Source organism: Azolla caroliniana, unplaced genomic scaffold, assembly GCF_043228905.1.
Source record: "Azolla caroliniana isolate FFs.n. ecotype wild unplaced genomic scaffold, voAzoCaro1.0.p SCAF_4, whole genome shotgun sequence".
Taxonomy (NCBI): domain Eukaryota; kingdom Viridiplantae; phylum Streptophyta; class Polypodiopsida; order Salviniales; family Salviniaceae; genus Azolla; species Azolla caroliniana.
Window position 1 is genome coordinate 25,011,441 of NW_028230439.1, and position 14,994 is coordinate 25,026,434.

The 14,994-nt window shown below is 37.1% G+C and overlaps 1 protein-coding gene across 4 annotated transcripts; it reads right to left on the reverse strand.

The window, feature by feature from the left end:
- Positions 1–924: 924 nt before the first annotated feature.
- LOC147865608 (uncharacterized) lies at positions 925–5,841 on the reverse strand. 4 transcript variants are annotated; one of them, XM_087318460.1, is made up of 3 exons: positions 5,692–5,841; positions 4,878–5,579; positions 925–1,315 (listed from the first exon to the last, which is right to left on the reverse strand). In XM_087318460.1, exons 2-3 carry the CDS (start codon positions 5,442–5,444, stop codon positions 1,100–1,102), a joined length of 783 nt encoding a protein of 260 aa, XP_087174586.1. In that variant the 5' UTR covers positions 5,445–5,579; positions 5,692–5,841; the 3' UTR covers positions 925–1,099. The 4 variants fall into 4 exon arrangements, with proteins under 4 accessions (XP_087174586.1, XP_087174589.1, XP_087174588.1 ...); XM_087318463.1 differs by having other exon boundaries at positions 4,878–5,527; positions 5,692–5,836; XM_087318462.1 differs by having other exon boundaries at positions 4,878–5,527; positions 5,678–5,835.
- Between the last annotated feature and the right edge of the window lie 9,153 nt (positions 5,842–14,994).

Here is a 14,994-nt window from a genome sequence, read left to right on the forward strand (position 1 = left end):
ACGTAATGTATGTATGTATGTATGTATGTATGTATGTATGTATTCTATTATATTGTATTTAACATGCATGTATGTATGCAAATAATGTATGTATGTATGTATGTATTGTATTGTATTGTATTGTATTGTATTGTATTGCATCGAATGAATGGTAATGTATTGTAGTGTATGTATGTCTATATGTTCAAGACTTCATCCCAAATGCAACATGTAATCTTCAATTTGCCATAGATAAGGTTATGTATGTATTGTGTAATACAATACGAATTCCTTCAAGAGGATTACGCGACATGAGCACAACACTACCTCTCTTGGTATGATGCCTTTCATCTTAGGGGCACACCTTTAAAACAAAGTGCACACATTGTGACAATCACCGTTGTAATTCTCTACATATCTATCCCAAATTGAGATGCCTAAGTACTAGGCTTATTACATCAATTTTATTCTATGACGAGTTTATAATATTGTGATTGATTATGTATTTTAAACCGTCAACCTTACATTATTCTTCCAAGTGAACGTGATAATGCTTAGCTAACTATAGATCTCCCTACTTTAATTTGGGTATTCAATATAAGAAATAGCTGTTTCTAATCATACAAGAGAGGCAGCATATGACATAAACGTATCTTCCACAAACCCATGAATGCATTCACAGTCGATTTAGCTCTTAGTATTGATGGCATTTGGTTCACAAACTAAGATTGTCGCCAATTTGTTCAGAAGGCTGAGCTACTAATTTGTTCGTTCACCGAATAAATGCTTGCAGCTTATTTGAAACCTAAGACTCGAATGGAAATAAATATTCAGTATGTATCAAGTAGAGAACAACTTTCTTTGCGGAAATCAAACCTATCCAAACACCGTAAGTTTTCAGACTGGCTTAAATAAACAAAATTACAGCAACGAAAAGTTTCGCAATAACAAACATCACCAATTTTTATTTAAAATATGGCATATTCCTACAAAATTAAACAAAAGGTGGACACATGGAGGATATAAGTTTCCAAAAAACAAAAAACAAAAAAACCCACATCATCCGATATCTATCCGATCGCTTCTCTTCCGTCCAAAAAAGTGGAAGTGTTTTTTTTTTTCACTTGACTTTCTTTTCAGGAACCTCGACAGAAGAAGTCGTTGCACTCGTTGGCTTAACTGTGGCTGTCGAGGTAGGTGGTGCAACTTTAGCCTCATTATACCTTTGGAAAGCCCTTGGTATAAATCGTGGAATGATGAAGCAAAACATGTTAACATTGAAGTACACAAAGTTGGCAATGGCAAGTCCCCTTCCAAACCATGCCCATGCAAAATCCTGCATTACACATGCTCTCTCTCTCTCTCTCTCTCTCTCTCTCTCTCTCATGGGCCAATTTTGGTCTTAGAAGATGTTAATATATCTTTCTTTCTTTCTCTCTCTCTCTCTCTCTCTAATGGTGAATACATTCAAAACATTTTATCGTTGATTATTTCATTACACTACGAGCAAGTATATAAGAAAACAAATTGTCATTTAGAGTATAGAGTAGTTGTAGCACCATTGTATGAGCAAGTAGGTGTCATTTGAAAATGGATTTTCTGGGTGTACTTGAGAAACATGTGGATGAAGCAAGGGTGTCCACTCTCCCCCACTCTTTGGTCTATGCATTGATAAACTTGAAGAAATAGTAAACAAGGCTACAAAATAGTAAGGACGAGATTGCCCAAAACTCAAGAAAGAGCTTATTTTTGTACTCCCATACGTCAATGATGTTTTATTATCGTGGATGATCTGCAACACTTACTTGATGTAATGGAAACATTCTAGCAAATCAATGGGCTAATTGTTAACGTGGACAAAACAAAACTGATGGCAATACAGGCCATATAACCAAGACACTACCCCACTTCTATATACAAGGCAGAATGGATACAAGTGGTGCGAAGCTTCATGGTAATAATGTAATATTGACAAATAGACAGATTGTATGCTATAAATCTAGATTACAAGCGAGTTGGAATAGTTATTATATGTTTGAGATCAATGCAACCAAAGTGATACTGGAGTATGGGAAGTGCGGTTGATGTTATTCAATGCTATGATGGTCCAATTGTTCCTTTATGGCGTGGAAGTGTAGGGTGGGAATATCTCATTTAGTACATAGAAAACTTTGGGGGTAAAATCCTCAACATCCTATCCTGTCATGCCCATTAGAAACAAGTGCTCAGCTGATAAGAGGTACTAGCCATGAGAAGAATATACAAGTTATTACAAAACTCAAGAATATGCATGATCATAGATTGCCAGAACAAGCTTCGAACATAGGATAGAAGGTTCAAAAAACTAAGAAGAGAAAAATACTCTCATTTGGTTGGGTGCTTGACATTATGAAATGGTTTAAGAGACGGGAAGTAAAAGATACATAGAAGCTCTCAAGTGATGCTATGAAGAATGTGATCGTTGAGGATAGATTATTTTAGGCACTACGGATGAAGTGGCAAGATGCTAAAATATCAAAATTGGAATATTACATTGCAAATAGTAACCCCCAATGTTAACCGCAATACATGGTAAAATGCTACAACGTATCCAATCGAATCTCACTACTCCCATGAACCTTGGCTCTTGGAGAGCCTTAACACTTCTTTGAACTCATTCACATAACTTAGTTGTTGAGGTAACATCATGGAATCATCACCCAAATATGACGATATGTGGTATGCAATGAAAACCTAGTGGAGGATGAATATCACTTACTTATTGCATGCTCAGCATATAAGGTAATTCGCAAGTAATATGATGACTTGTTAGACGAGCATGATAATGTGTCATACTCAAATGTCCACCAAGAACGATGACCACATATGTGCATGCATTATTTTTACATAGAGAACTTTAACTACAAACTAGTAGCCCCCCTTTCTTAGGGAGGAGTCACATACAAGATAATGTCTTAATTTGGTCCCCTAGGTCAAATTTGGCCTCCTCCTGGACAATAAAACATGTATTTTAATCTCTCTCTGTGTGGACAGAAAAAGATAGTCAAGAGGGCTTATCAACAAACTTGCTTTCAAAAACACCATATCACCATCAATAAGCTTGTCACCCTTCCATTATTAATGGAAGAAAGTCACTTGAGAGATAAGGGTTTATGTTTTTTTCTTTGTAGACTTCAAGAAAGCTTTTGATGGTACCTCCTGAGCATCTTTGGAGGTGCATGGAAGAACTCGAGATACCGACTGAATATATGCTTGCAATTTCTCTAATCTTTAAGAACATTATATGTTGTGAGCATATGGTCAATTAAAATTCAGATATTTTCACTCGCACTATTTGGTTAAGCAAGGGTGCCCACTCTCACCAACTCTATTTGGCCTATGCATTTATGAATTGGAACAAACAGTTGTCAAGTTTGTAAAGGAAGAAGGCAATGAAGAAGTTGGCATTGGGAATATCGTTCTCATGTTTTTGTTGCACACAGATGACGTGGTGCTTTTTGAAAATACTTTAGGAGACGCACAAAAGCTTATGAGGGCAATAGGTGATCTGAGACGGGACGTTGGGGCATAGGTGATAGACTAGTTGATTATGCACATTTTGCTCTAAACAAGTTCAGATGTCTGAGTATCACAATTCGATACGTTGTTTTGCCTTTAATCATGTTTGGCTAGGCTTTCCATAAATCTTCAACCAAATCCACCCACAATCACAATGTGCACTCTCAATTATCATATTCATCAAGAGTTGCCACTCACTTTCAAAAGTACCACATGAAAACATTATATTTTATCTAATGGGTTATATTTGTCCTCTGAAGAAGATAATATAATTTATCTATCTATCTCCCAAAGAGTACATCTCAAGTTTAAATCATCATTATTCCCATGGGTCATGTTGGCTTCTTGCAGTCACTGATATATCCTCACCATCATCTCTCATTAATAACCATTAGTAGCATTATCCTTTCTCTCTTGGAAACTATTAGTATCATTATCATTGACCTCTAGCAAATTGTTAATATCATTATCATTGATCTCTACGAAACTGCCCGATTATTGATCTCGAGGGTACCATTAGAAGCATTATGCTTGATGTCTAGAGAACCAATTATAGCATTGTCGTTACTCTTTCCACAATATCGTATATACAAAGCTACACAAAGCCTTTAGTCATGTGTGGTGATAAGCGTGATATCCAACAATCATCCACAAAACTTGGGACACATGGTGCCACTATATAGAGACTGAGGAGAAGGAGATGAAATCTAAAGAATTCGCCATCATCTTGATATATGATAATTCTGAATGTCAATAAATGTTCCACTAAAATAGAAATAAAGCCAATACAAAACCTTGAATATTAATACAATATCAACATAAGGTTGTTATTAGCATTGCCTCTAAGATAGACACTAATGTTTTTCAAATGGCTTGTTCTGAAAGTTGGATATGCAAAGCCTTAACAAACTAACTTCCAATTAATATTTATAATTAATACCGAATCTTATAGTGCGTTGTTAGCCTTTCTTTCTTTTTCTAATGTATCAACATGGGCTTATCTTGTGTGGCATGCTATTAAGCTCTCAGTACGAGGATCAAGAATAATTCTTTCAAGCATCTTTGTTAACCATATATCACTTCTCCTAAACAGCATGCCACATCAACGTACCACTAGCATCCATGATCTCCAAACGGTCAACAGACATCTCAAATCTCTCTCGGTTTCTAAAGATCATTTCGGTGCTACATTTTCAAAGTTAAAAAAACAAAAGAACTATTTCTACATTTTCCAATAAAAGGCAATGAAAAAACAAGACCACAGTCAACGGAAACCATGGGAACTAAGTTTGAACTCATGAAATACAATAAACACAACAAAAAAAGAGAGAAGAACTTACTTTAAAAGCAGGTTCTTCAGGCATTTCTCGATAGCAAACGGCAATAACCCAATCAGCCAAGGAAAATATCCGACGGCCAGTGTAGATGGCAGCTAGGAACGCTCTGACGGGCGGTGACCAAATTGCCAGATTGCTCACGAGATTCTCGCTCAAGACTTGGGCAGAGAGAAGGAAGAGATGAGGTGTACAAGCCTTAACTGAGTGTTGGTCTCCTCTTGCAAAGCCCCCAAGGACATATGCCAATGGGAGGAACAACCCAATGGCCGTCCCAAGCATCACATAGAGTTGGAAATTCCTACTTCCGTGGAATACCTCCATTCTTCCTCCTTCCTTGGGACGATGACTCGGAAATACAAACTTGGACAATATGTATAGGTATGAAGTCACCAGAATTGGAAATATTAGATCCGCAACAGGCACCAAACCACTTGCTGAGAAGACTACTATGAAAGCTACTAGTTGTAATTCTATGGTTCTTACTGAACCCATCAACCCACTTTGCTCTGTTAATCTCTCGGGACGGCCTTGACCTTCCCGAGGCCCTACCGCAAGAGAAAGACCTGACATGATGATGATTGTTATCGATGATGATGATGATGATTCTCTAAAAACTTATTCTTTCTTCTTCCTTTTCTTCTTCTATTTCATCTCTGAAACCAAAATGTAAAAAACCTAATTCAGGAGAGCTTTAACTGTATCTACCTGCAAATAACATAAAGCTTCTATATTCCAACAATGGATTTTTCTCGCTCTTTCTCTCTTTCTCCAAGCTTTAATACTACAATTTGCAAGGTAGATACCAGTCTTTTCTTACCTTCAGATCTGTTTGTTCCTCCGGTTTAAGATGACTTCTTCTTTCTCTGCTGAGGCTATGGAGGAACAGGGGGTGTGATGCTTTCTCTGGAAGCGATGGAGGAACAGGGGAGGTCTTGACTCATCAATGTGAAACCTCTCTTTTTTGTCTTTGTTTGAAAATATATAGACTGACTTCCTCCTGGGATGACCTTGAGTAAACATGTAGGTTTTTCCGAAGCCGCTACCTCGAGTAAAATGTAGGTTTTTGTCGGACCCAGGGTTCACTTAGCTCCTCCTTGTAACCACATGTTTTTGTCTGCTCCTCGTCATAGTTTCCAGTTAAGCGGAGTTTGCAAAGCATCTCCTAGGAGCCTTCTTTGTTATGAGATCCTCCTTGCCACTAAATGATGCGTGATAGATGTTTTGAGTTCCTGATAAGAAGACTTCACTTTGTGATATGGAGACCCCCCCCCCATACCCCTTGGGTTTCGATTCCGACTAGAACCACGATTTGATTCTCTTGGAAAACCTGCGTTTTGATGTACGTTTTTGCTTCATTGGTTAGTGCTTGTATCAACGCGTATATGGAGTGACTGACGAAACTCGAGTCAAGATTGGGTTGCCTCTCCTCTTTGTTAAGAGACGATTGAAGCTTGTAAGTAGGTAATTAAATGCAAGTATGTTAAGACTTGATAAGTAGTGGCTCCAAGAATTGCACAAACTCTATTCATGCAATCAATGTTGGTTTGGTGGATACTATGGCCATTTGCGAGAATTGTGGTTCTTGATGCCCCTTTTCCCATTTAGTTAAAGTGACATGTTAGTCTATTGCTAGTATCTACCATTTCTTATAGATTTAATTGGTAGAAGAGGCAAAGATAGAGGTGTTGAGTACCTACCACACGCTTCTATGACATTAATATTTGCATCAACATGAGAGGAGGATTAGGAAATGATATAGTATCCCAATAATGTAAAAGGGCCCAAAGACAAAATCATTTAAATGAATGGAAGTACAAAAGTCAACTTTTTGGCTCTTCCCATCTCTTCACAATCCAACTTTAGACTTGACTTGTTCTCTCTCCCTCTGTCCCCCTTCTCTCTCTCACTTTCACATGTATCACGTGAAAATGTTATGTATTTTGGCCTCATAGGTCATATTTGACCTTTGAAGATGATACTAAAATCTCTCTCTCTCTCTCTCTCTCTCCCTCTCTCTCTCTCTTTGACACACACATATCAAGAGACTCATCGACTATGCATTTTTTGCGAAGAACAAGTACAAAACTTAGAGTATTACACTTTCATTTGACCACATTTGAGTTTGTTTTCCATGCATTGCCAATTTGATCTAGGTCACATTGTTCACTCTTGATTGCAACATTTATTAGCAAATGTATTGAACATTGATTGCGGGTCAGTTCAGGCGGGACCACCGAGGTCTCGAACCAAAGGAGCTTAAGAATGAGTGGCGGTCGAGGTTTGCAACGACCAATCCGGCCTGGTTACCAAACTTCGTTTAGTGAGCACACAAAGCTCTCAGACACAAGTGAGTAAGCTTTGAATAGAGGAGAGAAGAACGACACCTCCTTGGGCACCATAGACGAGATGTGGATATTGACACAATTTAGAGAGACCAAAGCAGAGACTTCACATAGAGCACCTGGATACAACAATGTCACGTAGTCGATTAAATACAAAGAAAGCATACAAAAGTCGGCCTTGGGCAGGATGCAAAGCTTCGAGCTCGACCCACACACACCAGTGAACCTCTGGTCTGGAGCACACGGGCTACCTACACGAGCAGAGGCCTCACACCACCTAACCGAATAAGCAAAACATGGGACCTAAAGCATTTGACAACACTCGCTTCATAGTCCGGCAACACCTTCCCCTCCCAAAACAACCGATCCCCCAAAATAGTTTTCCTCCCCGCCCTTCATAGCTCAAGGAGGGTCGGTTACATGAGTAGTTATGGTAGTCATTTTCGTCAAAGATTTCCCTTGATTCTCTTAAATTCCTCCCATCACGTCCTATTATTCTTTCCCTCGTTTTGAGGGCCCATAAGTACTAATAAAAGCCATATTGTCTTGTACCTATCAATACTTCGCTATTTACAATTGTTTATACATAAGACCTAGTTCATGTGTAGACATGCACACCCTTGTTCATATGCATCCCATGGGTTTTTCTCCTAGTGGCCGGAATCCTCCACAACAACTTTGAGAGTCACTACTCAATCCCACACATACTATGTAACAACAATTCACTTTTACTCCCATATGCCATACATATTTGATTGCCAATGATGATAAAAAAAATAAATTGTATCTCTCAATCATGCACACGATAATAGTTAAGTGATTTACAATATTAATTACATTAAGCATGGTTAATTATTAAAGGAATCAATTATCACTTTTGCATCCTTTCGTATCAGTAAAGCATTTATGTATTTTTAGATTGTCTTTTAGATAAAAGAAGTTATCTTGTAATTAAAAAGACCTATGAGGGAGGTTAATAACATTTGGCTTAATGGTTAATGTATTGTAGTAGGCTAGGAAGGATTGACAATAGTTCATGCTTGTGTCGTTAACAATAAGGTAGGTGATCATTCAATCTTGTGGTACAACCTTGGAGGAAGCGTAACTTTAGGTAAGAGTAAGACGAACGCTCAATGTTCCCCAACTTGAGTTGATATATGTCTCATTTGGAAATTTGCATCATTGTCAAGGACTTAGTCATCATTCAAAACTTCAATGGGCTTTTCATAACCTCCTAAGGGAGACTCTTCAAGATGCACACATTAAAGGAAAGAGGATATGAAGTTATTTTGAAACATCTCCAAAGCACCATATTGATGGGTTTAGGGCCTAAGCTCTTCGGTAGTATAAACACTTATTCATTTATTTTTATTACAAATTTTAATCACATTTTTTCTCTCTAATATCCTTTAATTTCACCTAATATTTAAAGACTACTTGCCTCAAAAGTACAAGTACTTGAATGAATTTTCTAAATGAATGTGTATGGGTATGAACAAATGAATTTGTGTGTGTGCATGCGTGCGTCTGTGTAGGTCATTTGGAGGAGGAAAGCTTGATGTATTGGGAATAGTGTGAACCATCTCAAATAAAGAGCAAATTATGAATCCCTCTTTTCTATCCTATATCTCTCTCTCTCTTACTCACTATAAAGTATATAACTCTTCTAGGGAGCTAAATACAACTACAATTACAAACTCAAGGCTACCCTACACACTAATTCAAATGGCGAATATGATGTGACCTTGCAGAGTTCTCTCTTCATGGTTGAGATTTCCTGACTTCTCTAGCATTGTCAATTCAAACAAAAGAGTCATTTTAACTTTACAACATGTTTTCTCACCCTAACTTGCGAATCAAAAGGGAAGGCATTCTACATATTCTAATTGGACCATAGCTCCCAATACCTCAAGAACTCAAAAAACTAATGTCTTCGTATGTGTGAAAACCCAACAGGAGGAATATAAGCTTACTCTAGTTAGAGACAACTACACTAAATTGATACACCTCCAAACTATCTTAGCCATTGGGCATGAAAGAAACTGATGCCTATTAGCTTTGTTTTGGTGGTGTTGTTGTTCTAACCGAACCAGCCATCATGTTTGAAGCAAAAGCAGAATTGAAAATGTTTTTAGGTCCTTCTCTCCTCATGAATGGATGGATGGATTTATGGTTGACATTAGCTTTGTTTTGGTGTTGTTGTTCTCACCGAACCAACCATCAACTTTTGTATTGCTAATGATTTTATAATACCAAGGTGTATCTTTTGTTTGAAAAAAAAAAACCCGATGCCTATTATGTTCCAATTCCACCGAACAAAAGAAACATATTCCTCCATCAATGATTTTGTTTTTTAATTCATCCCCCAATGGTAAAGCTCCAACCATAACTCTACAAATGAATACCTTAGCTTGTAGCATCGATCTAGACACCAACCTGCCTTGATCACATGAAACCACAAAATAATGGGCTTATGAAAGCCCCATATCTTTATAACCTTTTCTTCCATCCACTCATGTTTGTCAATCAACTTGTGATAAGCATCATTTGTTGAGATCATAGTCAATCTCCTATTTCCAACAAACGTCAATCAAGCTCTTAAAATCCCCCATCTAAATCAAGATTTGGCTCAGATGAAAATAGTCATTCTTGCAACTTATCCCAAATAAAGGCTTTTGGAATACGAAATGTTGATCTTGTTGTTTGAAAGGCCATTAATCTTCTTTGTAACACCAACATAGTATCCTTGACTTTTACCAAATCCAATCTAGCCATCCGATTAAATTGAAGGTTAAGAAGTTATTTACCCTCCCACCTAAACAACCTTGATGTCGCCAAACTATATTTGTAAGGTGCATCCCCTTTCTTGTGGAGGATGCCATTGCGCAAAAGCCAATATACTTTGCCAAGATGTCAACAAATGATTAACTATCAAAGACCATACACATTTGATATCCATTTCAAAAGTAATGACATTCCACCAATTAACTTCAATCGTCATATTTCCAAGCTTAATTTCTGTCTTCTCTATAAAGTATGTCACCATTTCTGTCCAAGATTGTGCACCCTCAAACATAAATAGAATGAAAGTAAATCGACGAGCTACCATATGCTCTGTAAATTCATTATAGATGCGCCATTGAGACGCTTCAGAGTATAAACATGATCCCATATCAACCACGACAAGACACTTTTCCCTTTTCTTTTCCATAACAATATCCGCATTGAGTGTGACACCATTTCTAGAGCTTTCGTCGGTCGTGGTACCATAGAGACCACAATCAATTAGATCACCTTAAGTCGTGCATGAAAAGGCCAGAATTGAGACCTCCAATGCATAAACTTATCCTCCAACCTTTGGGATACATGCTCAATAAGTTTCGCATGAGAAACTTTCACCCCAATTCTCTCTCTCTCATATATACATACATACATACATACATACATACATACATACATGTGTGTGTGTGTGTGTACAAACACACACACATGTATATAAATGCCACGCTAAACATCAGGTTTTTAACACGTTGAGTGTCACATTTTAGTATAGAAACAACACTAATTTTCTCCAAGCAATGTTAAACATCACAATTAGTATCACTCGCTTTTTGCAATGTTTAGGAGTCACCTTTTTTGTTAAAAGTGGTACAACATTATGTGCCCCTACATAATGGTGATATTATATGTTTAATTTCTAACACTAATAACATATTTATTGTTATTCCTCGAGCTTTTAGTGAAATCATGCAAATGTTTTTTATATGAATTATTCTCTCCTTTTGCATTAACTTGAATCTCCAATGTCTCTGCCATGTGAATTAATAACTCAAATTCACAGAAAGACATGTCATTGTAATCCTATATCCTACTCAAGGGTTTCAAGTTTTGAACTTGTCACCATATTGATGGACAAGCAAGTTAAAAGATGTCCAGAAGGCTACAATATTATAAAATAGCCTTAAGCTTGACAAGCAAACCCAAATGATACACATTAGCAAGAAAAATGGCATTCAATGCATTAACATTACCTATCCATATGTTTTTAAAGTTTACTTTTTGTTATCATGTTAACCAATTAGTTGAGTCATCGTGAGCATGTCATTGCATGTAATAGGCAAACACAATTAAGTCTTTCAACTTCATAGCCACCTTAGCAATTGTAGACATACCTACATCATATTGTTCTTAAGAGTCATGATAAACTCAACATGTTAATAGAGGATTTTTATCTATTAAGTTGATGTCTAGGGACCAACTATGAACAAATCCATTTTCCATATGATTCAATGCCCTCGTCACGATTTCCAATCTACGCATAATATTATTATACGTTAATACTTAACATTTGGATCGTTTAATGCTTCATTCTAGCAATCTATTATGAATTAAGGAAATCCATACTAACCTATGATGATTATTGTACGTTGTTGACTCAATTAATAACGGACACAATGAGCCTCCAAACATATATTCAATTACTATGATAATTCACACTAAACTATGGAAACAATTCATAAAGTGCTAAATTAGGATCAATTGTAAATATCTAAGGATTGCGAGTTCATGTTTAGGAAGAGTTTGAGATTTTTATGTATAAGTGTTTTAGAAACGTGGATTAAACCTGAGCACCAAAGTGAGGACATGTTCAAAAAATCATGAAGGTATACATTTGAGTGTACACCATCATGCTTATTGAAACTTTTGGGTGTTAACATTATTTAACTACTATGCATTCTGGCACCTACTCTTGATACAATGCTATTATTTCGAAGACCCCTTTACCAATTGTTATAATACTCTATTTTAGGATTTGTTATAGTGATTCAATTGCATGCGTCTATTAATAAGGTGACATTGAGTTGTCACTTGCCAATCATGTACGAATGATAAGTGTTCTGAAGGATTGCCAATCACACGAAGTTAGTACAATAACAAGATTGTGGAAATGGGATGGTGAAAAAGCGATAATTTCAAATCAATCAACATGGTACTCAAGTTGAGTTGTCCATTTAGAGGCATGAATATAGGAAACCAAAAAATGTGTGAGCTATAAAGTGTGGGCTTGTATTTGGAAATTAAATATTGAATAACTTAACAACATTACGAGATCAATGGCGAATATCTAGCGATTATGGATTTACATTTGTAATACGAATTGACAATAGTTTTGTATTTACATTTGTCTGGATTATAAAATGTTTAGCAATATAAAGCCTTGAAGTGGCTTACAAAGAAACAACGCACACAATCATGATTATCTGTTTAATTATAATCATGAATAAATATGTCACCATATAATGGGCCATGGGATAGGGTAGGTGGAATTATAAGTGCAAACTAGATATGAGGTATTGTTAAGCAACTATTTGCATTGATTCTTGTCTTCTTTGGAGCCCATTTTGTGATTTTTGGGTCTTACACATCTCAATATCATAGATTTGGCAAATTGGGCATCAAATTTGATTTCAAAAACTAACTTTTACTCGACATCTCGTTTCACCCAAAACAAGACCCACAAATTTTGAATCTTTGGTTGTAACCTCTCATATGTTTCAAATGGTAATATTGCTAATTCATGTCATGGTCTCATCGATCTTTATCAAATGTACATTCAATGTAGGAGATAACAAGCCCAAACGGCCTACTATTTATCAAAGGCCTAACTTCCAACCCCTTCGTCACGATTGGATGGCATTCATATTGTTGGAAGCATGTAATAAGTCATGATAAGTAGTTGATAAGGTACCTACATTTCTTTTGTATCAACATGATTACCTTCTTGCTTTATTAGCTCTAATTAGTTTTGCATAAGACCACCGTTGCATAGTCTTCCCAATTAGTTCCCATACGTCATTGTATTGTCATAATATTATATATCAAATTTGATGCAATAAGCTCTATTAGGGGGTCTCAATTGACATAATGTTGTCTGGATTAATAAAACTCCATGCCAATGTCACCATGGAGCATGGTATTGGTTGTTGCATAAAAACATCGAAATCTTAAGGATATGAATTTGAAAAAGCTACTCTATTATGTTTTGCACTTGCAAACACAACAACGCAAGGACATGTATATTATATGTATGCATTTATGTTACATTATACTCTATCTCAGTAAGAGTATGCACATTGAAACATATTTGCATTATTCAAATCACACCGAGGGCACTTGAGTGATTATACTTCGAAACCAATACACATACATACATATCCTTATATATGGCAATTGAAGATTTTGTCATGGGGGGAGATGGAGTCTTGAATTACAAAATAAGGGAGAAGTTAAGGAAGACATAAGAATTGCGACATGCATCAATAACACACAACAAACATATATAACCAATGACATACAAACATACATACACTACAATACCATTAACACAATACATAGACAGATACGTACACTACACCACTACAATACAATGCAATGCCATTCATTCAGTTCAATACATACACCACACTCACTACAATACAATACATACATAACATACAATACAATGCCATTTCATTCAATTCAAGACATACATGCATGCATATACACACATACATGGATACATACATATACATATACATACATATACATACATAAATACATACATACATACATACATACATACATACATACATACATACATACATACATGCATACATACATACATACATACATACATACATACATACATACATACATACATTTACATATACATAATGTACATAATTCTGTACATAAGTGAGCAAAAATCAATATGATTTTGGAAGGCATAACTGCATACAGCTCTTTACTGTTCTTTTTTTTGTTTTGTTTTCTGATGACATGACGTGGCGGCCTCTGATTGCACGGCCTCCCACCAACTCGCAGGGATGCTCCCTAGGACATGCTGACGTGTCGGATGCTGGTTCGTTCTGCATCTCACACCACATGGTTGCCTATAATTAGGGGCTTTAATCAGCTCCCCTAATCACGCTAATCAGGTCTGTCATATGAATCATTAATCGCACTCTTAATCCACCTCATCAGCTAGGTCTCTAGTACTAATCCACTTATTAGCTTTGGCTCCGTCATTAAGTCTACTCAATCTGATTGTCCTCCACAGTAAGGTCGGGCCGGGGAATCAGGCTTGCCCGTGATTAAGCAACAAATCCATCGTAGTTAAGCCGTTAATGATCTTAACTAGGATACCAACAATTTACCATCATAACGGCAGACCTAACTAAGATAATTAAGTAGCTGAGCGGAGGCGGGAATTAGGTAATGTTAGACGTAATTAGGCCCCTCCTTGCCGTGAGTAAAGCCGTTATATTGCTGGTTTAGCTCATTAAGCCCGCCATTAATTGCGAAATCAAGCTGCGATTAGTGGTAGATTAATAATCAACGCCACAGCAAGCAGGCGATTGAGCTAATTAATTGATTAATTAATATATGGAGATAAGCAACATATACGGCGGCCTTTTCCTGGGCTTGGCGGCACTGACGTACGTCGGGTACCTCCAGCCGCCAAAAGGATTCGAATCATCCTCAGATTCCAGTCACGTGATCATCAGCGACGACACACATCATCATCATCATCATGAGACGGCCAATGAAGGCGCTGAAGTGCAGGCGGGGGATGGAAGTGGCGGCGGGGCGGGAGATGGCCGATTTGACGATTCGTTGCCGGTGCTGCTCTTCTTCTGCTGCAACTCGGCGTGCTTCTACATGGCGATGGCGGGCATGATCCTGTATGTGGAGATGGCATCATGCACATGGAAGGATCCAGAAGGGGAAAGGAGGGA